We start from the raw sequence: 25,921 nt of genomic DNA on the forward strand, positions 1-25,921 counted from the left end.
TTGGGGCTGGTGCAGGATGGGACCGGGCCGTGTCCACGAGCCACGTGTGCAAGGCAGAGGGTACACCAGCACCTCTGAAAGGAAATCCACGTCGTTGCCCTCCCTGCAGGAGGACCGGAAAGGACGTTCGGGGGGGGGGGGCCTCTGGGCTCTCTGGGGGAGCTAGCGGGGCTCTGCACTGGGGGCCGTGCTGGGAGGGGTGGGGGACCACAGTCCCGCTGCCCAGGGTCTGCTGTCAGCACTGGGACTGTAACCAGGCTGCTCCTGTCAGCCAGGTGGTGCAGCTCTCCAACAGGCTCAAGAAAGGACCCTGCACACGACGCTGGATGCAGGCAGCCTTCAGAGTCATCGGTCAGGGCCTCAGGAGCCTTCTGTCCCTGGACCGCCCAGCTGGCAGATCCTGCTAAGGGAGCACAGGTGTGCACGAGGTACACGGGTGAGCACAGACATACATGGATACATATATAGGTGTGCATGGAAACATAGGCATACACAGTGTGCGTGGAGGTGCTGCACTCCTCTCTTTTCACGGGTCTCCCTGGGGGCAGCCAGCAGTCCTCACAGGCTCCTCCTTCCAGGCTGGAGGGGGCTGTTCTGCAGCCTGGGCTCCAGCCCCAGAACTCGCCTCCTCCGTGCCCCACTGCTGCAGTCAGCTGGGCCCCGGGAGGTTAGGGCCGTGCACACCGCAGGGAGCACAGGCTCACTGTGTGCCTGGAACCAATGCTGCCCCCATCCTGGTGGCCGAGGAGCTCGAGAGCAGGAGAGATGAGGTCCTCAGGGCCTGGAGATGGCAGAGGCTGAGCAGGGGGCCACGGCACACGTGGGGAGGCTGCGGAGGGAGCGGGTGGGGGCTGGGGGGAGGACCAGACAGCTGGAGGGGGCGTCACACTAGGTGTCTGGGCCCGGAAGGAGGATGCTGCTGGGCCCTGGACTCCATGCTGCCCCCTTCCCAGCAGGGTCCTCGGGTGGCTGTGACGGGCCTGTGTGGACACGCGTGGGGACCACTCGCCCTGTGGCCCATAGTCGGCTGTGATGAACCAAGCACCGAGTGAGTACAGCCTCCTCCTCGGCCCTCAGGATGCCCGAAGACGCCCCACTCGCCCAAGCCGACCTCAGGGCACCCTGGGGTACAGCCAGCTCTGGTGGCCCCTCCTGAGCCAGGAGTGCTGCTCCTCACTGAAAGCTGGCTCCGAGCAGCTGGCCTGCCCTTTGGACCCCGTGGAGCGCCGGCGCTGCTGAGCTGCCCTGCCCTGGTCGGGGGCGGAGGGGCACAGGAGGGAGCTCAGCCCAAGGGCACAGTGCCTAGAGTGGGTCCTTGCGGGTGGCTGGGGCAGGGGCCGGGATGCCCTTCTCGGCCTCCCTATGGACCGCCAGCCTCCACCCCCAGGCCCGCAAAGAATCAGCAGCCACCTCACACACAGGTTGTGTGGTCTTTAATGCATTTCGAGAAGAGCAGACCATCTCACACCTCAGGGGGATGCAGGACTGGTTCTCAGACCCCCAGGTGGCATGCCCAGGTGGCACAGGGTGAGTCCTCTGGGCTGGCATGTGAGCAGCCCCACGCGGCCCTCCACCAGCAGGAGGTAGGTCAGCATCAGCCCACTTCAGGAATGGAGGGAGGACGATGGAGGGCCTGGGGTAAAGTGAGGAACCAGCTCCCAGGGCCCAGTGTCCTGCTTCCACCTGGCGGGGAACGCTGCCCTGCCCCCACCCAGCTTCTCCCACAGAAAAAGAGAAGCCAGATGAGGTTTCTCAATTAAGTCAGTTAAAAAAAAGGAACACTGCACTGTTTAAAATGCAAGCACCTGGACAACCGGAAATGTCACCGTTTAGCCACAGGCCCAGGAATGCAAGGGCCCAGGACACCCCATGGGGGCTGGAGTCTGCAGGGCTGGCATCCAGGGCCACCTTGCCAGTCCCCAGGGGCAAGCAGGATTTGCCTCCCAAGAGAGTGAGGGGCAGGTGGTGTGGTGGGCACAGGAAACCCACCACTGTCCACATGAGGGCCGGGCACAGCAACCTAGCCCACAGCAGCCAGCAGCTGCCAGAGTCCCCACGGGCCCCAGGCCATGGCAGAGGTGAAGTGGGGGTGAGGGGTGCAGGGCTCGGGGCTGCCTGGGACAAGCCAAGCCCCCTCACTGAGGCATGGGTCATGGGACCAGACCATGTAGGGGCTCCAAAGTCTGAACACTGAAATTCGGACAACACTGGAAACCTGGACACCAGGAGGCGCGGTGACCAAAGTCTCAGGCTCGGTGAGGACGTGGAGACGACGGGTGTGCTGCCTCTGGTGTCAGGGATCTGGCCACCCGCTGGGCCGGGCTGGGAGGGCAGGTCAGGCCAGGTCAGGCCTTGGCCTCCGGTTGCTCGCTCTGCTCCATGGAGGCCGGCCCGGTGGCCCATGTGCTGATCTCTGGGTCCGGCAGCAGGGCCCCGTCCTGCACGCTCAGCACCTGCGTGGCCGCCTCCTCGGGGCTGCTCAGGTCCTGGGCCAGGGGCAGGGGCTGGTGGCGGCGCTCGTGGAGGTGCCGCAGGCCCACCAGCACAGCCCCCAGGAAGTAGGCGGCGGACATCACCAAGAAGTACACGAAGTAGACGAGGAACTGGAACAGAGAGGGTGCAGGTGAGGGGCGGGGCGGGAGGGGCCAGCAACCCAGGAGGGGCAGTCAGGGCAGGCACTGTGTGCTCCCCCCTCGCTCTCCCTCTGGCTTGGAGGCGCCCAGGGGTCAGAGGCCAGCGCGCGAGCAGGTCCCACAGTGCGCAAGCACCACCCTCGCCCTCCTCCCTGCCACAGCTGGGCGCCGCCCTGGGGGGCTCCCTCCACTTTCCCACAGAACCCCGGAACTTTCCCCGCAGCCCTGTGGCCTCCGGGAGCTCCCCCGAGGCGCCCTGCTCATTTCCCATGACCATAGCCCCGCTTCCCTCTGAGGGCCGAGTTCCCACGGCTGCCGAGGGTTCACGGACATCTGTGCTCAGCGGAGCCGGGCGAGGAGGATGGCAGTCTGCGTCTCCCATGGCCCGAGAGCCAGGCAGCCCTGGTGACAGGCGAGACTGCACAGCAGTGACACAAGGGAAGGCATGCCCAGCACACGAATGTCCCCCTCGATTCTCAAGACCATGGAGACAGGTCGGGGAGGTCCCGGTGTCTATGGGCCAGAACAAGCGCGGGCCCCGCCCAGAGCCCAGAGCTCTGCAGGCCAGCCCCCTGGAGCCCCTCGTCACTGCGCTGTCAGCCCTTCAGGGAAGCCCACTGTCAGAAACAACACCAGGAAATGAGTCGCCAAGAACTGTGCTTCCATGAAGATGGAGGTGACGTGTTCCACCTGTTCCCCCCCAGGTGTGCCTGAGACCCTGCGTGTGATGCTTCTGTGTGCCCAGAGCACACAGGTGACTGACGGGTGGACGGGGGCAGACCAGCCAGGGACCTGGGACCCCAGGCAGCAACACGGTGATGCATTCCCTGGGCTTTTTCTTTTTGCTGCATGACTTTTTGAACTAAAGAACCCAGCAACACAGAAATGCTGAAAAATGCAGAAAAAATGCCCCAACTAAAGCTGCTTTCTATGGCCAAAGGATCAGAGGGGGATGCCCAGCAGGACAGGAAACTGAGAGATGGGAACCATGCTACTCCAGCCAGACCCCACCCTCCCATCCTCCCAACCACCCAGCAAGGACGAGGGGGGAGCTTCCAGCTAGACCACACTCTTGTTACCCAGGCTGTAACAAGGCCCCCGCCCACCTTGGGGTGGTGCTGGACAAGGCCCAGTGGGGAGCTGGAACGTTCACCCCTACAGAGACCACCTGGGAAGGGACCCCCAACCCCCTCAGGGTCAGGACTTTCACCCCTCAGCTGCAGCAAGAATGCCCCACAGCCCTGTCACTAAAGGGCACGTGGGGAGCTGGAAACCCTTTCCCTGCCCAGCATAAGGAGGAGCCTGGTTCAGCATCAGGAGGGCTGAGTGAAGGGCCTAGACTGTCACCCCACATGGCTGGAATGAGGTGCACACCCCTAACTTCCCCTGCTGGGGCGGCATGAGCAGCAGTCAGCTAACACGGAAGGATCAGGTACGACCCAGTCTCATACTGACACCCACAAGGCCCAGGCGTCGGTCAGAAACCGCTCACACACACAGCCACGGGGAGCTCCACCCACACAGGACACAACCAGCAGGTACCAGCACCAGGGAGACAGGGATGCTGACATTCCACGAGACCTAGCCCAGAGACCCAGCTTATCAGCTTGCCACCATCATAAAAATGCTTCCACGAGCAACAAACATGCTTGAAACAAATGAAAGAAAGTCTCAGGAAAGAAACAGGAGAGACAAAGAGGAAAATTTAAAACTGAAAAATACAATAATCACTAAAATAAAAACTCAGTGAACGGTCTCAACAACAGAGCAGAGGGGACAGAGAAAAGAATCAGTGAACTGGAAAACAAAACAGAAACTACTAAAGCTGAACAACAAAGAAAATAGATGGGAAAAAAAGCAGAGCCTCATTCTCTTTGGGACCATAAGCAAAAGACGTAACATTGTGTCCACAAGCAGAAAGAAGATGGGGCTGCAAAAGCAGTGAGGAAATAAGGGTCGAAAGCTCCCCAGGTCTGGCAAGAGCCATGAACCTACAGATTCCAGCAGCTGAGGGAATCCCAAATAGGACAAACCCAGAATAACCAGGCCAACAAATCCAAAGTCAGACTTGTGAGAGCTGAAGACAAAGACGGAGGGAGAATCTTGAAAGTAGGCAGCCCTAGCAGACTAATGTAGACACCGAAATTAAAAATACACATCACTGACAAGTGCTCAAAAAGCACTGAAACGCTTAGGTCTCAGTCTAACAAAACACGTGCAGTACTTGTGTGGTGAAAACTACAAAATGTGAAAGAAACCAAAGACATTCTAAATAAATGGACAGACAGACGTGTTCTCAGACTGGAAGATTCAACACGGCAAAGCTGTCCGTTTCCCAGAAACGATATACAGGCTCAGTGCTACTCCTAACAAAATCCCAGTCAGAGTTTCTGTACATACAGACAGGATTACTCTAAAAGTTGCAGGGAAAGGGAAAGACACTATAATAGTTCAAACAATTTTGAAAAAAAATTAAAAGTTGGGGGAACCAGTCTACCCAATTTCCAAACTGACCCTACAGCTGTGTGAGCAGGACAGGTGGTGACAGGGAAGGCGAGGCTCACAGCTCAGGGGAACAGGGCACCCAGACAGAGACGCACAAGCACACCCAGCTGAATGCTGACAAAGGTGAGGGAGCAAGTCAGCGGAGAAAAGTTGGTCTTCCCCACAAATGGTGCTGAAGCAACTGGACGTCCACAGACAAAAGAATGAAGCTTAATGCAGACTTCACACCTTAAACAAAAATTAACTCCAACTGATCACAGCCTTAAATGGAAAACTAAAAAGCTTTTCAAAAGAATGTGGGGAAAGTCTTCAGATCCCAAGCTGGGCAAAGAGTTCTTTTTAAAAGGAAAAATGGGGGCCGGCCCGGTGGCGCAGTGGTTAAGTTCGCACGTTCCGCTTCTCGGCTGCCCGGGATTCGCCAGTTCGGATCCCGGGTGTGGACATGGCACCACTTGGCAAAAGCCATGCTGTGGTAGGCGTCCCACGTATAAAGTAGAGGAAGACGGGCATGGATGTTAGCTCAGGGCCAGTCTTCCTCAAAAGAATAAAATAAAATAAAAGGAAAAATGGACAAATCAGACCTTATCAAAATTAAAAACCTTCACTCTACAAACATAACAAAGTCAAGCTACAGAGCTGGAAAAAACGTTTGCAAACCATATAGTCAGGCAGCACATAACACTGCAGTCAACGACGGACTGAATGTATGACGGTGGTCCCGTAAGATCAGCACACACGCCTGGGTGTGTGGGAGGCTGTACCATCCAGGTGTGTGCAAGTCACTCTGTGATGTTCGCACAACGAGGACACATTTCTCAGAAGGTATCCCTGTTGTCAGGTGATGTGTGACTGTGTATCCTACAAACGACTAACACTACACGACATAGTGCTCAAAACTCAAGAGTAAAAAGACAACCATCCAAACAGGAAATGGGCAGAAGAGTGAAGGGACATTTCACCAAAGAGAATGTGCAGACGGCAAACCAGCACGTGGAGAGAAAACGTCATTAGCCATTAGGGAAATGCAAATTAAAACCACAATAAAATAGCACCCAGACCCATCAAAATGGCTAAACAAAAAATAGTGATGGGGCCGGCCTGGTGGCATAGTGGTTAAGTTTGTGCACCCTGCTTTGTTGGCCTGAGGTTCGCAGGTCCGGATCCTAGGCACAGACCTACACACTGCTTATCAAGCCATACTGTGGCAGTGTTCCACATACAAAATAGAAAAATATTGGCCTAGATGTTAACAATAATCTTCCTCAAGCAAAAAGAGCAAGATTGGCAACAGATGTTAGCTCGAGGCCAATTTTCCTCACCATAAAAAAAAAACAGTGACAATACCAAAAGCTGATGAGGATTCGGAGAAACCAGATCTCTCGTCCGTGGCTGGTGGGAATGTAAATGGTGCAGCTACCGTGGGAAACAGACAGCGTCTTCAAAAGCACACAACAACAGTGTGACTCAGCAACTGCACTTCTGGGCATTTGTCCCAGACAAACGAAAACCCACGTTCACACAAATCCCTGTAAACAAACACTGATAGCAGATTCATTCCCAACAGCCCAAAGCTGGAAACAATCCAGAGTCCTTCACGTGGACAGGTAAACGAGCTGCCGTCCCTCCACACCAGGGACACCACGCAAGGAAAAGGCATCAGCTAGGGGGGCAGCAATGCCCCCATGGATCTCAAAGGCCAGATTCCAGGGCGGGCCCTGTGGCTGAGCGGTTGAGTTCATGCACTCCACTTCAGCGGCCCAGGGTTTCACTGGTTCGGATCCTGGGCACGGACATGGCACCGTCATCAGGCCGTGCTGAGGCAGCATCCCACATGCCACAACTAGAAGGACCCACAACTAGAATATACAATTATGTACTAGGGGGCTTTGGGGAGAAGAGGAAAAAAAAAAGAAGAAGATTGGTAACAGTTGTTAGCTCAGGTGCGAATCTTTCAAAAAAAGACCTAGAAGGTTGATTTAAAAAAAAAAAGCCAGATTCCATTTAAATAACACCCACGAAACGCAAACGTGACAGAGATGGGGGCAGACTGCAGTGGCCGGGGGTCGGGGGGAGATGTGAAGGGAGTCAGCTGGGGTGAAAAGGCAGCTGGAGGGACCCTGTGGGGAGGGGACCATCTCACTCCAGACTGAGTGAGGTCAACATCCTGGTAGACGCTGCACCGCAGAACGGAGCATGTGCCCGGGGGAGAGGAACGGGCACACGGATCTGCAGCACCTCCCACGTGCACATGAATGTGCGTCACCCAGAAACAGGAAGTTTAATTTAAAACAGAGCTAACAGAGGCCCGATCCCCATGCTCCGTCCTGGCCCCGTGTCTGCATGGCCTGTCCCCACCCCTCAGGCAGACGTGAGGGGCACACGGAGCACTGAGAATGGGCACAAGCGAGCAAGATGAGCGCCACTTCCTACATCCCGACCGCCAGAGCCTCTAACTGCAAACACGCCATCTGCTCCTCCAGTTACTCTTTAACTCGGAAGTGAAACCAGCCACAGAAAAATCAATGCGCTTTTCTCGATGCGACCTGACGTGGACAGGAGCCAGCAGGGGGCGGGGCTGCGCCAGGGCGGCGAGGGAGGCCCACCCTCAGGGAGGACGTGTGGGCGCTGGGTGACAGGCCTGCTTCTATGCACACTGCCTGGACCCACGGGCTGGACACAGGACAGCGACAGGTATAGGGACCTCAAAGGTCAGGGCCCACAGGCAGGTCAGAGCTGCCACGTGGCTGGGTCCACCAGGATCAGGGATCTCTCTGAGACAGGCCTCTGCCCATCCACACTAACTGCCCCACTCTGCTGGGCAGGAACTGGGGGTCCGGGATGGAGGGCTCTTCCCAGGCCAGCTGGACTACTGCCAGGCAAGGCTCCATGGAAAGGCCTGGGGCCAAGGGGTGCTCCCCTCACAGAGGCTGCTGCTTCTGGGGGGAGGCCTCCCTGGACAGTCAGCAGAAGCATCTGCCGGCCAACACCCCTGCAAGGGAGGCCCCCAGTATGTCCATCCCTGGGCACAGGGCTCATGCCCTCCCGATGGCCCCTCTGGCCTACCTGGTTGGTGCAGCTGTCCACACACCTGTGGACCTGAGTCCAGCTCGGCCACAGAGGGGCTGCGCCAACCCTGAGACAGTTCCCAGTGTCCAGCCCAGGGAGCCAGGGGCTGTGCGTCTGGAGGGCCCTGCAGAAGCAGGCCTGAGACTGACCTGCCCATGTGGACGCCAAGGGTGAGAGACCCTGATGCTCTTCCCCAAAGGGGCACTTCCACCCCCAGGACCATTTCTAGACGAGAGGGTCTGCTCCTGCCCGGCACCTCCTGCCTGGCCAACCATGGGGTCACCAAGGCCATGCAGACTCAGCACCCTCAGACGGAGGGTCAGACCTCGAGGGAGCCCAGGACCCACAGAGGTCCCGGCTCCCAGCAGATGGAGGCTGCGTCCCCTCAGGCCAAGGGTGCCTGTCGGGCCACAGGCTGCACGGGGTGGTCCCCGAGAAGCCCAGTCACCACCCCTCCTGAGGGCCCATCCTCTGGCTAGTTCTAGCTTGTCCAGAGGGGTCCTGCCCTGCCTGAGACCACAGGAGTCACACACAAGTGCCCCCCAACCTCACAGTGGATAGGAATTCTTGACCTCTTCTCAGAAGCACTGAGAACACGCCCAGAGTTGGACCAAGGGAAGAGGGCCAGAGAGGGGCCAGCGCGCACCCACATCAACCCCACCAGCTCTCCTTCCACCCATCCTCCAACAGGAAGGCAAGGAGCTGTCACGTGAACCAGGCCCGGGTCTCACCGCCTGACGTCACAGGCAGGTACCTGAATAAGGGCAGTGAGCGAGGACAGCACGGGGACGCCTCTGTCCTCCCAGTGACGTCAGGCAGCGTGGTGGACGCCCAGGCCAGCAGGAGCCCCTCCAGAGCAACCCGCATCTAGGCCGACCTTGGAGGTCCCAGAGATCTAACTGGAATCAGCCATGCCGATGCTGATGTCCCCAACCTGGGCCCCAGGAGGAAGGACAGGCCAGCCCCGGGCAGCCACACCATGGCTCCCTGCTGCCCTGCCCTCTGACCTTTCCCCTCCTGCCCGGGGCTGCTTCTCACCTCCTGCTCTGACCCAGTCGGTCCAGTGTGTCCAGCTGGAGATGCCCGGCCCCCTGGGCAAGCCCCACCCACAGTGGATCTGTGTCTGGGTCCCTGGAGGGGGCGATGCCACCGGTGGCTGGACACCAGGATGCCCTGGCCGGGACATCCCCCTCGAGGCCTCCCTCCTGGAACGGGGGCTCACCTGCGTGTGGACCGGGAGGCCCAGGCCCCGCCTGTCGGAAACAACGAGGGTGACGGTGGTCTTGAGGATGGTGGCGAGGAATGTGTTGACTCCGAAGACCAGGGCACACAGCTCTTTAGAAAGGGAAGATGCGATCTGAAAACTGAACGGGAAGCAGGCTCAGGTCAGACTCGACGGGGCGACGCGAGGTGCCCGCAGCGCACAGAGGACCCGCCGGGGGGCAGCAGCTGCTCCCTGGGCAGCCAGGGGCGCCAGGAACAGCCTGCACGGCCTGCGGACTGACCAGGCCCACTGAGGCCCCGAGAGACCCGGAAGCCCAGCCTGGGGCCCAGCGGCCCACCCCTCCTGGGGCACGCGCTCCAAGCTGCCGCAGCCTCACAAGATGAACAGAGAACCAGGCGCCAACGCAGCCTCGGCAAGACGTTTAAACGTCTCCTGGTGGCCAAGGGGCAGAGAGAGTGAGAATCAACGCAGAATCCGTGAAAATCCCTCTCACGAGGACCGGCAGAGCAGCAGGAGGAATGAGAGTCTCCCATCACTACGTGATTGAATAAATCAGGCACAGGACAGTCGCACAGGAGAGCAGGGGAACCGACACGCTCAGAGTGCCAGTCCTGCAAAGATTAACATTCCAAAGTACTTCCAACCAAAATCCCCAAAGTGTAAGCAACCAGACAAGAAACACTCTCAAGCTCTGAAGAATAAACCAACAGGAACATCCAGACCTTTCACAAGAGTGGCCGAGGGGCTTCCACTGGGCTGGGGTTGGGGGAGCAGGAAACACGGCACACACGGGACGAGCAGTCGTACGGTGAAGGCGGCAGGCCAACCGTGGGAAGGAGCTTGTCACCAAAGTGCAGGGTGACAGACGAGCTCCTGCGACACCAGAGCTGGGCCAGGAGCCACCAGTGAAGCCACGTCCCACCCAAGGGTCTCACTCTCGCCCCACCACTCGGCAATGGGCGTGAAGGAAAAGCCCACGCACGACACGAGACTCCCGGCACATCTGGAGGTCTAAGTGCATGACGTGCAAAAGGAGAAAAACCCAGCAGACAGAGTCCACGTCCATGAATGGGAAGAGCCAGGCCGACCGTCATCAAGGAAGGGCCAGAGGCCGCGGGCTGCCCTCCACCACCCGCAGGGGCTGCATGTGCCCAGTGGGCATCTACAGCATCCACCGACAGCCCCTTTCTAAAGCACATGCTCTGACATGGCCAGGCCCCCTCTCGGACCCATCTGGGGCCACAATCAGAATTTGGAAAGAAAAGTGTAGGTGAGAAGACGCCGCCCTCAGTGCTGTGTGGCACAGGAAAACACTGGACGTGGCATTCCCATCAACTGGGGAGGGGCCGTGTGGCGTGTCACTCGTCACCAGGAGGACCAGCCCCGTCTGTGCCGACCCTGACCCACACAGCTAAGGGAGACGGGCAGGGCTGTGGAGCCCTACATCAGGCAGACCCCCGACTTTCAGCAGGAGGACAGGGGTCTGAGAAGCAAGTCTGTGCTCCTCCCCGTGCCTCTCTGCATCGTACCTGACATTTCCTGTGATGGACGTTATAACCAGGGTGCCATCCTGATAGGCAGGGAGGGACGGGGAGAAGGGAGGACGGCTTGGCGCCCCCCACCCCACAGCACTGATGGTAACAGAAGCGCAGAGCGCCTGCCCACAGGGAAAGCTCTGGGACCTTTGGGGGCTGAGAAAGGGTGGGGTGGGAGGAAGGACACAGCCTCAGACTGCAAGGAAGGCCAGGCCTGGGCCATGGGCACGGGGAGCAGGAAGGGCATCATCCGCAGAAGTCGACCCCAGCGGGTCAGGCGTGCAGCAGGGCATCTGGCAGCGCTTGGCCCTCGAGTGCGGGAAAGGAAGGACCCGAGCCTGATCAGGTTCTCGGAGCCCGGGAAGGTGTGGCAAAAGTGGATAGGGAGGTGTGGGTGCTGGGTGCTTCTGTGAGGGGGCACGAGTCAGGCCACCACACCGTGGGGTGACAAGAGCAGGCATCAGGAGCCTGGGGCACTGTCGGAGCGCGAGACGAGGAGGGACAGGTGCTCTGATGCAGGCATGACCAGAGGGAGGCGAGGCCTGGGGGCCCAGGGAGGTGAGGCCTAGACGGGAACTAGGGCCAAAGACCCATGCGCTGGGGGCGGGAGACAGGCTCCTGTGTGCGAGTGGGGTGTGAGCGTGTGGGGGAGAGCATGTGGGGGGTGAGTGTGTTGGGGGTGAGTGTGTGGGGGGTAAGCATGTGGTGGGTGAGCGTGTGGGGGGTGAGTGTGTGCGGGGAGAGCATGTGGGGGGTGAGCGTGTGGGGGGTGAGCGTGTGCGGGGAGAGCATGTGGCGGGTGAGCGTGTGGCGGGTGAGCGTGCGGGGTGTGAGCGTGTGGGGGGTGAGCGTGTGTGGGGTGAGTGTGTGGGGGATGAGCGTGTGTGGTGAACATGTAGTGCTGTGAAAGGCCACAGGAGCACGCTGGGGGTGTTAGGAGCAAGCAGCACACGGGCCAGGGAGGGTCCTGGAAGGCACAGCGGTCTGGCAGGTAGCTCTTGGGACGTCCCTGGGCAGGAGCAGGAGAGTCCCCAGCGGTGTGAGCAATACGAGGGCATGAGGAGAGCCCTGGCGGAGGGCAAGCTGGGACACCTGGGCACTTCTTGGCCGTGAGCCGCAGTTTCCAGCAGGAGAGGAGAAAGGCTCCAGGCCACCCAAGATGGGACCGCAGCAGCGCGTGGGGCCCCGGAAACGGGGGGAGGCTGGGAGAAGGGACTTCACAAGGGCCACCAGGGAGCCCGGTGGGAGGCGCCGCCACAGGGGCCAGCTCCGTGCCGAGTCTCGGGGTCACAGCAGCTGGGACGGGACGTGCTGTGAACAAGGGGACAATTGGGCCCTTGGCTAAAGGTGTCCAGGGGCCACTGCTCCTCCCATGTGTGCAAAAGCACCAGCCCTGCTTCACTGCCCGGCACACACTTCTTCTACTCCCCAGAGAACATTCCAGAAGGGAGGCCTCTTAATATACACCGATGACCCCACAGCCCCACCTGGCAGGAGGACAGTGCATGGCCCTCCAGCTGCCTGCCCACAGCCAGGCCCTGGGCTCTGGCCTCTCAGCAGCTGCCTGGGCCAGCGCCCTCCTGCCTCCACCCCGCCCGGCCCGACTTACGTGGCAATGGGCACCAGGAACTGGTAGGAGCCGCGGAAGAGCACAAAGGCCACGTAGCACAGCCAGATGCTGCGCGTGCTGTACATGAGGAAGATGAGCCCAGCCTGCACTGCTGTCACGCCCGCGATGACCAGCTCCGCCCACAGGGCCCAGCGGATGGTCACGAAGCCCGCAGCAAAGGAGGTGATGGCACCTGGGGAGATAGGACATGTCACGGCCGTCCCTGCAGGGCAGGAAGGGCGGGCGGGGACGGTAGGGCGTACCGAGCAGAGTGGAGGCGGCGTCGACCCCCCCGTTGTAGACCTCGGTAGTGTCGTTGGTGGGGTTGACCACATTCCACAGGATGTGCACGTAGTAGACGATGAGGTAGTAGCCGGCCGAGTTAAAGACCCACCAGAGGGACCAGAGGCGCAGCTGCGGCAGCCGCAGGTTGTCCCGCAGCTCCCAGAGCATGCGCACCAGGGTCAAGCGCCGCAGGGTGTCCAAGAGCATCCAGCCAGCCTTCCTGCCCGCAGGCCGACCGGGGCCCGGGCTCATCCGGTCCAGCTCGGAGGGGGTGGCCCCGCTGCCCACAGGGCTGCTGCGGTTGAAGAACAGGCTGCGCTTGGGGCGCTTCAGGAAGAGCGCGAGGAGCAGGCTGAAGGTGAGGAAGGCCAGCGAGATACAGTTGAGCGTGGAGAAGGAGAGCCTGCCCACGGTGACGAGCAGCTGGCCCAGCACGGAGCTGGTGAAGACGCCCAGCAGCACGGCTGTGCGCGAGTAGCCGGCCATGCGCTGGTAGCGGGCGGGGCGCACGAGCGAGAAGATGTAGGAGGAGTAGGCGATGCGGGCGGCCATGGTGATGCTGTAGAAGAGCTCCATGAGCTGCATGTGCAGCACGGAGCGGCCCCACAGCAGCAGCAGCCACAGGCAGATGTAGCTCAGCGCCTGCAGCAGCAGCACCGGCTTGTAGCGCAGGTAGTCCGTGAGCAGGAAGATGGGCACCAGCACCACCAGGTAGGAGTACGACAGCACCGGCGTGATCTCGTTGGTGACCTGTAGGACAGCAGGCTGGTGACCCCACGCCCCCCACCAAGACCACGCCGGGAGTGCTGCCCCAGGCCACCACATCCTCTAAAACGTACAGCCCATCAGGACGGTCCAAGCAGCGGGGAAAACAGGGAGTAACACAGCCCGCGCCAGATCACGCTTCGCCCTCAGCACACCCACCCCACCGGCACGCTTCCTGTGCCAGGCTGTGCTCGGACCTCCACTGCCAACCGGTGTGGCACAGAGAAGACTCGTTTGCCTCCAGAAAGCTGGTGATTACCAGAAAAATAGTCACTATCTACATGTTAGGTCATGCTAATCTGGGTTTTGTTTCGCTCTTTTCGCTGAGGAAGATTCGCCCTCAGCCAACACCCGCACCCATCTTCCTCCACTCCGTATGCGGAAGCCTCCACAGCATGGATGGCGAGTGGAGCAGGTCCACACCCAGGATCCGAACCTGGGAACCCCAGGCCACCGAAACAGAGCTTTAACTACTCGGCGATGGGGCCGGGCCCTCTAGGCTTGTTTTTAATGAAATAAAAACATGATTTGATTTTGCCTTCAATCTACCAAGATGGAAGTCAGGGTGCGACCACTGCACACTCACCCAGCACAGCCGCCCGGGTCCTGGAGGAAAGGCAAACGGGGGCAGGGAGGGAAAGCTCACACGACGGTGACACAGAATAGAGGAGGGGGTGAAATCAAATAAAGGGAACCTCGTCTAAAACGGGGTCGGGAAGCTGAAGGGGCTCCCACACCCGGCACTCCGGAGCCTCGGCTCCCCAGCAGCGGGAAGGGAGAATGTCTCCGGGCCCAGCAACAGCCCAGCCAGAGAGAGGCGGCTACCCGAACCTCCCGCCGGCCCCTCCCAGCCTCCCCTTCCCCACGGAGGAAGCCCCAACTGCAATTCCCGCGCTCTTCCTGAAGAAGCTCATTTTGCTGGTAAAATAACTGGCTCTTCTGTTTTTTACGGTTGACAAATGGAAGAAACGAGAAAGAGGGAGAGTGAGAAGAGAGAATGGAAAGGAGAGGAGACAGGACAGGACTCTCCTCATGCTTTCCGCCGCATAGTGGCCAGTCTGCTCAGTTCCAGGGTACAAGGGACGCTGGAAGGGAGCCCCTGGCTGCCCCGCCCCAGCCCACTCGAGGGAGGAGGAGGACTGGGCCATGGCCCCCTGCATCAGGCGGGACCAGGGGAACGCGTTCTGTGGGAGCCAGGACTCCCACCTTCACCAAGGGAGCCGCCTGTGGCCTCAGCGCATTCTCCTTCCACACAAACGAGGAGCTGAGCACAGCGAGAGTGCTCCCTCCTGGGGACACAGGGCAGAGGGCACCACTGCAGACCACTCAGGGCAAGAGCCAGAAGTTCCCCCTGGCTGCCCAGGGAGGGGCTGCCCTGGGCTCACCTGCGCCACTCCATAGGAGGTGGCCCCAGCCTGGCAGAGGCCCAGGTCTCTGGCCTTGTCCCCTTCCTGGGGGACGGACATGAGAGGCACCTGGGCTTGGAGCATCTCCTGAGGCCTAGGTGGATTTTCAGCCGGTAGCCCCATGCAGGAGCCCTGCCAGACCCCACCTGACAGCAGACCCCACCCAGGGGCCCCAGCCACAGCTCAGATCAGGCAGGGCATGCACCAGGTGAGCCGGGGGCCTTGCTGGGCTCTCAGCAGCTGCAGCCTCCCTTGGTCCCACCAGAGTGAGAGTGCTAACCCTGACTTGGGCCTGACCACCTGCTAACTCAACAGTGCAATCCACGAGCCAGCCCGGGTGCCCCTCAGCCCCACGACGTCAGCAGGCACCAAGGCCCCCTCTGCAGAGTAGCCCGGGTCTGCATGTGGGGCTGCCTCCCGCCCACCACTCACCAGCCACCGGGAGACTGAAGCAGCCAGGCCTCCAACGGGAAGTCCTGCGCCCTGTGGTCTCCTGAACCCACACACCCACTGGGAGCCGAGGCTGACCCCAAAGCCTGTGGTCCCCAAAACACTGAGCACTAGAGGTCCCCCGGGCATTCGGGGATGTTTGTAGCGCACGTCAGTCCCCAGTGGGGAAGCTGAACCACCTGCGCTTGGTCAGGAAGAGCCACGGGGGCCTGGCTACAGGGGTCTGGCCGAGTTTACGGAAAATTCCAGGAACAGTAAACAGCCCCTTGGTTAATGAGATCTCTTGGCAGACAGCTTGCTCAGCTGCGGGGGCCTCCCTGTCAGAGCCGGAAGGGTCAGAGCCTTGGGGAGACCAGCTGGTCTCGTCCTCCCCTCCTCCTCTCCTGCCCCCACCTCCTTCCCTCCTCTCTACTCCTCCTTCCCTCTGTCTCCCTCCTTCTGTCCTCCTCTCCTGACCCCTCCTCCCTCCCCCCTCAAACCAGCCAGCAGAGGAGACTGACTCACATCACAGGCTAAAGGTGCTGGGGGCAGGGGGCGCCCACAAAGTCCCTGGGGCAGGCGGCCCGGCACTGGCACAAGGACGGCCTCCTACTGGCCTGTGCCCAGCATAGCCTGGACATGCTCCCAGCACCTCAGTGGTTGGACAGGCCAAGGCCAGGCTGATGGGCAGAGCGCAGGACTGTGCCCAGACCTGGTTCAAGGCAGCTGCAGGACAGCAGCTTCTCTGAAGGGAGAGGTTCCCCAGGGGCCAGGCTGAGCTGGGGTGTGGGGCCAGGGATGTGGGGTCAGCAGGAGGGACGGGCAGCAGGACGGGGCAAGGGGGCTCTGAGGATCAGTGGATGAGGGGGCAGGGCAGGGCTAGGCCACAGGTGACCCGAAATCCAAGAGGAGGCATCAAGAGCCGACACCTGGAAGCACCTGGATGGGCCCCGAGTCCACCCTGATGAGAGGGCAGGGAGCGTCATGCAGCAGGACAGCCAGCAATCCCACCAGTGATGGGGTGACGGGCCGTGTCAACCCTGGTGAGGGACTGCTGTGACGGGTCCTGGGCGGGCGCTCACCATCGGCAGGGCGGGGGGCTGCGGGACTCAACCCAAAGGTACAAAGCAGGCCTTTGCACCTTCACAGCCCGCTTCCTAAACCAGGGAGGACAGAGGGCGGGAGGCCACACTCAGCGCCACCACAAGGGAGGATCTGGCCAAACTAAATGCACAGCCCCAGCATAAAGGACCCCATGGGCCCAGATGGCAGAGATACGGGACACACAGGCCGTCGGTCATCAGGTCCCGCGAGCGCCATGAACCTCACATGGCACAGAAGGCAGACAGCCCTGCAGAGAGGGAGAGGCTGGTCAGGGCAGAAACCTAGGAAACGCTAACCCAGCAGCAAGATGGCCTTTGCCTCCAACAGATGGGCAGAAACTCAACATGGCCACCCAGGAGTTGGCCAGAGGGACACGGGAAGCCGGCTGCACATGCGGAGCGAGCAGAGGTGGTGCCCAGGACGTGCACTGCATCGGCATTTCCCGCAGTGGTGACAGACTGGAGACCACTGGAGCAGACAGGATGCCTTGTGCTCAAGCCCCCCGGGGCACGACGCAGGGAAGGCCCCCCCAGAACCTACCGGGTAACTCGCCCAAGTCCCGCGGCAGGAGAGGCCGCAGAGGCTGCCGCGGGCACGGCCCAGGGTGCTTTCCAGACCAGGCCTGGAAGGCCCGGCTCCCAGCACCCGCAGGCCGAGCCCCACCGGGCCAGCCTGCCTCTGCCGACCCTCTGCAGGTACCCGAGGGCCTGGTGGAGTGGCATGATTTTGGGAAATTACTACTGGATTCAATCCATTAACATGTGACCCGAGAGGGTGGGCGGATGGGATTTACAACTTTCTTGCTGTATTTTTCTTATTCCTATTTTAAGGAAGCGTCACACATATCCTATTCCTATAAATAATGTCAACAGAGCAGGGGAAAGCCCTCTGGCCATCAGTGAGCAAGGGAGGTGAGGGACCCCTTACTCGGAAGAGGCCGGGAGTCTGGGGGGCACGGAGGCAACCCTGAAGGCCCCAGCCCCAGAGGATGGGCAGAGTCCCCACCCGGGCCTTACCTGGGAAGTGACCCGCTCTAGCGGTCAGCAGTGGCTGTGCGTCGCACACAATCACACAGCCAGGGCTTTGAGCCAGTCATGGGCATCTTCCCAAGATGGCTACTTTGAGGGGACAGACCTCACCGGCACAGTGACGCCACGGACTTAAACAATTTAGGTCTGCAGGGCTAGCCTGGTGGCACAGTGGTTAAGTTCACACGTTCCCCTTCAGCAGCCTGGGGTTCCCCGGTTCGGATCCTAGGTGCAGACCTACACACTGCTTATCAAGCCATGCTATGGTAGGCGTCCCATATATAAAGTAGAGGAAGATGGGCACAGATGTTAGCTCAGGGCCAGTCTTCCTCAGCAAAAAGAGGAGCATTGGCAGCAGATGTTAGCTCACAGCTCATTTTCCTTAAAAGGAAAAAAGAAACTCTAGGGTCTGTGACGGGCAGGGGCCAAGCCCTGGGTCAGACGGAGACGGGTAGGGGCTTCCGGAAGAAATCCAGCAGTGTCGTGGGACCCTGCAGGGCCAGCGATGGCAACAAGGGGTGCAGAGGCCAGGGGCCATGGTGGAGGGGACAGATGGAGGTTGGGAGCAGAGAGCGAGTCAGCCCAGGGGACACGCGGAGGGAGGTGAGCACGGTGGTGACCCAGCTGGGACGGGAGCCTGACCAGGCGCTCCATCAACCAAGGGCCCACGGGCCTCACGTTCTCCTTTTGCTTCGTTCTATGGAGAAGGCAGGCGCTGGGAGGCAGCCGCTGCCACTTCTGCACCGCCTGCGCCCAGGGCCCATGTGGCACAAGCTCGCTCGTCAAGTTTCAGCGAGACCCTGTGTCCTGCCGCCGAGGGACAGGAACATCCCCTGGGTAACCTCCTCGGGCAAACGCTGCCAAGTCTCTGCTGGAAGACGGTGCCCGGTGGGTACACACAGGCTTTCTCACCAGGGCGCCCAGCCTGCGCTGGGGGCACAGGGGGCACCCCCTCCCTCGGAGACCCACAGACACAGACCCCCACGTGGGCTGCCGTCACTCTAACTGGCTGGCTAGTAGATGGGAGTCAGGCCCCTCAGTGCGAAGGGCCCCGGGGGGCAGGACCTGCGACACCACGTGCCACCTAAGTCCTGCACCACCCACACCCACCCGCCTGCCCCACATGCCTGCTGCTGCGTGAAGTTCTTGTCGGGGCCCAGGAGGTAGGGCGTGATGAAGCTCTCCCCAGGCCGCATCTGCGCCATGAAGCCGTAGAAGCAGAGATAGAACACCAGGCACCGCCAGGACTTGAGCTCACGGCCCGGCCCCGGCTCCGGGGGCGCCTGCTTCTCTGCTGCCTGGCCGGAGGGCGCCATGCCGCCCAGGCCCCGCGCAGCCTGGGGGACGGGAGGTGATGCTGCTCCTGCAAGAAGAGTCGAGAGTCAGGACAGCTCAGCCGACAGCCGGGCCCCCCACCCCAAACTCAGCTGAAAGGTGCCTCCCCTTCTCACTCAGATAGGACTGACACCCACCGAGCAGGGAGGGGGCCACCAGCCCGAGACAACCTGGGCACCAGGTCCACGCAGACTAGGCTGCGGCCACCTCCAGGGGCCTCCGGGCTTGCAGTCCCACAAATAGCCACAATGTTAACTAAAACTAAATACAGTCTAAAATCCAGTTTCTGGGGCAGAGCAGACTCATTTCAAGCGCTCACAGCAGGTGGCTGGGGCTGCGGGGCTGGGCACATGTCTCTCCCGGGAGAGGTCTCAGGGACACAGCCTGCTCCGGTGGCTGGTGTCACAGCGCCCGGACGCGTCCACGTGCGGAATCCCAGCTACAGCTACTGCAGTGCAGCCCGGCCCCAAGGTGGCCCCGAGGGTGTGGGCAGGAAGAGGCCCTGCTGGGATGCACGATTCGTCCCGGCAGGAGGCCAGGCACACACCTGGCCACAGCACAGGTGGTCAGTGACGGGAGGCCAGGGGCACGAACTGCAGCCTGGAGCACCGACCCATGGCGGGGACTCCACGCAAGACCGGGGGACGCAGCAGACGGGGTTGGCAGGTAGAGCCGACAGTGAGGCAGGAGCCCTTGAGGGAGTGACAAGGTGACAGGCAGGCAGTGCAGAGGACAGACGGAGGCCCAGACCTGGAGCCTAGGGTCCCTGGTATCCCCGGAGGTTCCCCGAAGTGAAGCGTGGGCGGTAGGTGGGCCTGACTCATTCCAGATGGAGCATCCCAGCCAACAGGCCCTCGAGAAGTGGCTCAGGCGGCCTGCCCAGCCCGTGTGCCTCCCGCAAGGAGAACCTCCCAACATTCCCGGGCCTCCCTCTGGTACAGGGTGAGCAGCCCCTTTCTGACCCTACTAATCAGCCCTCTAACATGGAGAGGCAGATAACCACGTCTATGGATCTCAATGCAGTTTCTCTGCTGCTCATTTTCGTTACTACGTCTCCAGGTGCCACGTGACCTTGGTTTTCCACTGAAGGCACGACAGAAGGTTCCTTTCCAAGCAAGTCAGAAAGCCAGCAGCCAGGAAGAACCATGTCAGGTGCAGACGGGCGCCCACGCTGAGTAGACAGTGAAAATCGGGGAGGGCTCACCGCTCCCCCGGCTTCAGCAGGTGGGGACGCCCTGGACACAGAGGCAGCTGGGCTGGAAGACGCTGGACAACTCCGTGCCACTGCATGGCTGTTCAGGGAGGGTGTCCATAGCGGGTCTGGATTTGGGGGGAATCCCCTCTAATCCCCAAGCAGTGGGCACAGAAAGTTCCCAAGATGTGGGACCAGTTTTGGGGGTCCAGGGGCCCCAAGGCAAAGCCGCCCAGATTCCTGACACTAGGTCCCCTGCGCTGGGGCCAGCCTGTGGCTCAGGGACCACCCAGCAGGAAGCTTCTTGACTCTTCCCATGACAAGGCCCACGAAAGCCAGGTGACTGCAGAGACCCCCAGGGCTCCGGAAGCAGAGTGAGACCTCACACCAGGGGCCTGGTTATCACCCGCAGCCCTGGGCCTCAGCAGAGGGAACTGTGTGGGACAGCGGGATGGCTTCCACCTTCAAAGCTCCTGTGTTTGTTTCTGTGACTCAGAGAAAAGGGGGGTAATGGCAAACCCCTCGAGAAGCCGGGGCTGGTGTTTCGTTTGGGGGCTACAAGGAAGAGCAGGGCGGGAGTGAGAGGCAGCCGTGAGAATTCCAGAGAGTTTCAAAGGGAGGGGACGATGGGGGGCAACAGTGGCCCCAGGAGTTAAAGGGTTCTGGGACAGCCCCCCAATGTTCTCAAGGGTCCGAATGAATCAATCAGCCAGGGAGGGAGCTGGAACTCGGCCCCCGCCCCGGCCCCCAGGAAAGAGCCCAGCACGGAGCACAAGCCACGCAGCTCCTGCATAAGAGATTCCAGTGCCCGCTTTTCTGACCCCCTGGCAGCTGCAGAAACAGGAGGGGAGGGGCTCCCGGCAGAGCTGCGCACCCAGCTGGAGACCTCACTGCAGCCCCAGGACGCCCTCGGGTCCCTCCCTCCCCTAGCGCATGGCCCCCTGGAGGGAGCAACTGCACTCTCACCAGCGAAGCGCCTGGTGGGGTGAAAGCCAAGAACTAAGCCCAAGGTCCCCAGGAGGGGGACCCCACCCTCTCAACCCCGGGGGCTCAAGAGCTCCCCGTACCTGGCCTTCCTGCTCCGAAGGCGTCACCTCCAGAAGCGACAGGAACTTCCCTTACCTGGTGTCCCCAGATCCCAGGCAACCGTCTTGGACACCAGCGCCAAACACACCGCCTTCCCTTCTACCTCCCAGACCCCTGTGGCTTCTGAAACCGGAGGCGGAGCTTCTTAAAGAAAGTTGAGCTGGGCCCGCCCCACACCGCAGTCTGAAGGTCTGGGGCACAGCCCAGGACTCTGCACCTTAACCCAGAGGCACGCCCAGCAGGGGACGGGCATGGCAGGGGATGGGCATGGCAGGGGACAGGCATGGTGCAGTGGGACACCGCCTCGGGGTTCCTGGCTGGTCATGGAAAACAGCTCCTTCTGAACATCCAGGATCCCCAGACAGCACGCACGGCAACCCCACCCCAACCACTGATCAGGTGAGCCCCTGGCCCCCAGAGCCCCCCAGGGCCCAGCCAGGAGGGGCTGCAAGAGGCCTCCAGAGTCACAACGCAGCAGTGGACCAGCCCTACTCCCCACAAGGGTGGACACACAGGGAGCCATCCCAGGTGACGGCAGGGAGCCCCGTATGCCCGAGGAGCTCACAGAGGGGGAGTGTCTGCAGACGCCGGGGAGCAGGGCAGACGGGACAGGGTGTACATCAGGGCTCTCCTGACGCCACCTCTTAGGGTGTGTCCTACGAGCTCACCCCTTCCCTCCCAGCCCCCCCAGGGCTGACCCCATCAAGCGCCTGCCCTCACAGCTGCCCCTCCAGCTCCATCCTGCCGTCTGGAGACACTGCCCAGTGCAGCACTCAGCCTGCTGAGCAGCAACAATAGTGAAGTCCTCCAGCGTCTCCTGAGTTACACAACAGCCAGAGGGAAGGAGCAGCTGCAGCCTCGGGAGAGAAGCCCAGGCCAGAATTCCTCCAGGGAAGGGGGGTAGGGGGCAGGAGGAGGAGATGGGTGGCCCAGGCCTCGGGCCACTTCTGATCTGTGATCACAGGATGCTAAGGACCCATGGACCCTGCAGCTCACTCGGAGCCCTGGGCTCTGTAACGTGGGCCTGATCTCCCTCTGGGGACCGCCCTCTGCGTCTGCGGCCTGTTAGCTGACGTGGGTCTCCCCTTGGGCACCAGCCTTCCCCACAAACACTGGCTCAGAGAGCCGGCGGGTCCTCGCGGAGTCCCAGCAGGGTCTGTAGGAGCAGCTGCCCTCTCGAACACCAGGAGGAGGGACTGAGCCCCCTCTGCTCAGCACTCAGCGGGCTCTAGGAGCGCTGCCGAGCGCAGACGCCCACCCAGGACAAAGGCAGCCCCTGTCCTGAGAGCACGTTTACTGCCACGTGGCCGGCCCCTGACCCTGCCCCGTGCCAGGAGGAGGCAGACCCTGCGAGGAAACCCGAGGAGCACAGAGGAGCACAGAAGGTGCAGGAGCACAGAAGGTGCAGGATCCTCGCGGGTTCCCGACCCTCCCCTGATGCAGCCCCTCCTCCAATGGGGGTGGGGCCTGGTCTGTACCTCCCCTCAGGACACCTCCTGGTTCCCGAGATGAGGTGGAGATGAGGTCGTGCTGCAGGGGTCCCAGGGTAGAGCACAGACTGGGGGGGCGGGGGACGACACGCGGCAGTGCTGAGCTTGGTCACCTTTCACGGGCTGAAATGCCACCAAATGGCCTCACAGAAGGAAGGGGCCGGCCTTGAGGAGCTGGCACTGCAGGCAAGACCACCAGCTGGGGCGTGAGGGGTAACACTGACTTGAATTGAAGGGACCACTGGGGAGACGAGGCTCCTGAGGCTCCTGTGTCTCTTTGCTCTGCACTGTCACAAACATGCTTTCAAAAACTCCTGAGACAGGTTGAGGGGCTGTCACCTGCAGCCCCTCCTCTGGGCTGGACGAGGAGGTCACTGCGAAGTGAGCCAGGCAGGACAGGGCCAGGGGAGGAGCTCGGCCCACCCCAGGAGCAGCAGCTGCCATACAGGCACAGGGGCCAAGAATCCACGGTCTTATCTGAAAGCCATTTTTAACACTGGCCACCACGGAAAAAACATTGAGCCGCACGACCCACACACATTTACGATTCCTCCCCAGGGCTCAGTGGGGGCCTCGGGCCCTGCTCCTCAGCGTTTGGGGAGGAAAGGCCATCTGTGCTGGGGACTGAGGGCCAAAGGGAGCACAGACGCAGAAGACAGCAAGACTAGGGCCTTGCCCGTGTTCTCAGGGGGGTGCGTCTGCCTCAAGTCTCATTTTGTCAGTATACTAAACTCACAAGGGGTGGGCACAACCACCGACACTGACAGGTGCCAGTAGTCAGCTGCATGGCTAAGGCTCAAAGCCCTCCGCCCAGAAAGTGCAGACTGCTCTTCCAAACCCGCAGGCGGGCCCAGCCCCATGCTCCAGGAAGCCGAGGCAGAGGGACCTTGTCACCGGCTCAGAGCCACAGAAAGGAGCCCAGAGGCAACAAATGTGCCCAAGCTCAGGGCAAGCGGGCAGCAGGACTAGCCTGGACCCCCAGTGCCTGGCCCCAGCCCAGCCCCAGGCAACTTCAGGGCAACCCAAAGAAGTACCTCCGGCCAGAAGGGTCATGGGGGAGGGTCATGGGGGAGGACCAGGGACCTACACCTCTGCCTTCAGGAGAAGTCTCAACAGTTCCCACACCGACCTGACCCTGACCACACCCCAGCACCTGCGGGGGTGGGGGGGGGGCACTAGCTACTCCCCCAGCTCTGTCCTCCCAGCACCTAGGAGGGACGGGGACCCAAGAGCAGAACAAAGGCAAACATCAGCTCTCTCGTTCTGTTTTAAACCAGCCGCTACTGCCACAGGTTAACCAGGGAGGTTCATTACATTTTCAAACACCTGTTAGTAAAAGTAAGAATCCTTACATGCTTTCCCGAGGTCAGATGACAGACTTCCCTGTTCCAAACAATAAAATGAAATCCTCCGGCCACCACTGCTGTAGATACCAAACCCACGAGTTTAAGAGGCCCTGGAGGCATTGGTCATCTCTGTCCAGCACGGACAAGGACAGCAAAGACCCTCCCAAGGACAGCAATGAGCGGTGCACACGCAAGAGAATGCAAAGGCCCAGCGATACTGTCCAGCCGAGGCAGCAGGGTGCAAGCCATCGGGGAACCCTGGGCCGGGCGCGGGGCTCCCACACCTGCAGAGGGGCAGCTCTGCTGGGCCAGAGGGTCCTGGGTCTGCGGATTCAATCAGGGCTGCAGGGGGCTCTCCAGTCTCCCTCAGGGAGGGCGCGCCTGGTCACTCCTCCGCAAGGCGCCCAGCAGGCAGCTTCAGGTACTTTAGGAACGCGCCTGCACTGTGGGCGGCCCGGAAAACAGCTTGTTCTGCATGCATTCCAGACTTCCGAGCGGGCTCAGACTCTGATTCGTATCCTGAGACCGAGCAGGCTGGGGCGGAGACCCCGAGAGGGCGAGGAATCCAGGACACACGGGTGCGCCTGGGCCACTCCCCCGGACCCTCTAGGGCAAGCGTTCAGACCCGGAGTAAACAGGAACCCGGGCACAGTTTCCCCTCGCGGAGGCGCTTGAAAGACCCTCAGGAAAGGACGGACTGCGGGCAACCGGCTGAGGCTGCGGGACGACCTCGCGCGCTCCGCGCCGGCCGCGCCGAGGGCTGCCCGGAGGGGCGTCGTTCAGCGGGAACAGACGAGCAGCCGCCCGGCCGAGACCCCGGGCGCGCTAGGGGCCCTTCGGACACGTGCGTTCCCCGGGGCCGCCCGCCGCCGGTTCCCGCCGCAGTAGCACGTGCGCGGGGCCGCCCCACGCGGCTCCGAGCGCCCGGGGGAGGGGCCCGCGGGATGCGCGGCCGCCAGCGCGGGGGGCAAACTCGGCGGCGGGGCCCGGCGGGCAGAGCGGGGACGGGGCCGCACGCTGACCCTCGACCGCGCTCGAGACCCCGGCTCCCGCGCCGCGCGCCCAGGGGCCCGCATCCACCTGCACCCGCCCCTAACGCGCCGCGCCGCCGCAGTACCTGGGCGGGAGCCGCTCCTCCTCCTCCTCCCGCGGGGCCCCGACTGACCTCCCGCCCGCGCGCCCGGACCACAACGCCCAGAGTGCCCCGCGGCCGCTTCCGGGAGGCGGGCGCTTCCGGGACACGCCCTCGGCCCGCGTGCCCGGGCCGTCACCTGGACGCCCCGCCCCATCCCCGGCCGGTCACCGCCCCCTGACACGCGGTGTGGCGCGGGCCCCAACCACCCCTCCTGGAGCCCCGCCGGACCCTCCGTGCCCTCCTGCAGCAGCCCCCACTGGCCACACCGCTACGTCCCCGCTTCCTTCTCCAGGATCCCCCGCTGGAACCCCCGCGCCCTGCCGAAGCCCCCACTGGCCACCTGGCTACGTCCTCCCCTTCCTCCTCCCGGATACCCCACTGGACCCCCGTCCCCTTCCCGCAGCCCCCACTGGCCACCGCTCTGCGTCTCCCCCTACCTTCCCCCCGATCCCCCGCCTACCTCCGTCCCCTCCCGCAGCAGCCCCCACTGGCCACCTGCTGCATACCCTTACCCCCATTCCTCCTCCTAGAGCCCCCGCTGGTACCGCGGGGGGAGGGGGAAGACCACCCCCCCACCACCGCCCACCCCACCTCCCACCCCCCCACCGCAGTCCCACTGATCCCCCTCCGGCCCCCTTCAGGGCCCCCTTGCCTACCCCGGAGGCGCCCGGCCCTGGTCACAGCCCCTTGGCAGTCCTGCTGTCCGGATCGACCTGGAGGGAGGACTCCCACCCCCACCCAGCTGCG

The 25,921-nt window shown here is 61.8% G+C and overlaps 1 protein-coding gene across 10 annotated transcripts; it reads right to left on the minus strand.

The window, feature by feature from the left end:
- Positions 1–1,416: 1,416 nt before the first annotated feature.
- SLC19A1 (solute carrier family 19 member 1) lies at positions 1,417–25,921 on the minus strand. 10 transcript variants are annotated; one of them, XM_070597930.1, is made up of 7 exons: positions 25,831–25,904; positions 19,473–20,672; positions 18,718–18,953; positions 12,837–13,608; positions 12,574–12,766; positions 9,427–9,568; positions 1,417–2,603 (listed from the first exon to the last, which is right to left on the minus strand). In XM_070597930.1, exons 3-7 carry the CDS (start codon positions 18,904–18,906, stop codon positions 2,346–2,348), a joined length of 1,554 nt encoding a protein of 517 aa, XP_070454031.1. In that variant the 5' UTR covers positions 18,907–18,953; positions 19,473–20,672; positions 25,831–25,904; the 3' UTR covers positions 1,417–2,345. The 10 variants fall into 10 exon arrangements, with proteins under 10 accessions (XP_070454031.1, XP_008541026.2, XP_070454032.1 ...); XM_008542804.2 differs by lacking the exon at positions 25,831–25,904 and adding an exon at positions 21,240–21,792 and having other exon boundaries at positions 19,997–20,217; XM_070597931.1 differs by lacking the exon at positions 25,831–25,904 and adding an exon at positions 21,185–21,328 and having other exon boundaries at positions 19,473–20,217.

Source organism: Equus przewalskii, chromosome 27 (genome assembly GCF_037783145.1).
Source record: "Equus przewalskii isolate Varuska chromosome 27, EquPr2, whole genome shotgun sequence".
In the NCBI taxonomy this organism is placed as follows: domain Eukaryota; kingdom Metazoa; phylum Chordata; class Mammalia; order Perissodactyla; family Equidae; genus Equus; species Equus przewalskii.

What these genes read in the sequence shown, in the direction of transcription:
- SLC19A1 (XM_008542804.2), bottom strand. Translation starts at nt 20,072, where the DNA reads ATGGTTCTTCCTGGCTGCTGGCTTTCTGACTTGCTTGGAAAGGAACCT. An exon ending in AGAACTTCACGCAGCAGCAG is followed by an intron (nt 13,609 to 18,717) that starts GCATGTGGGGCA and finishes GCTGTCCTACAG; the next exon opens with GTCACCAACGAGATCACGCC. An exon ending in CGCCGCCTCCACTCTGCTCG is followed by an intron (nt 12,767 to 12,836) that starts GTACGCCCTACC and finishes CTATCTCCCCAG; the next exon opens with GTGCCATCACCTCCTTTGCT.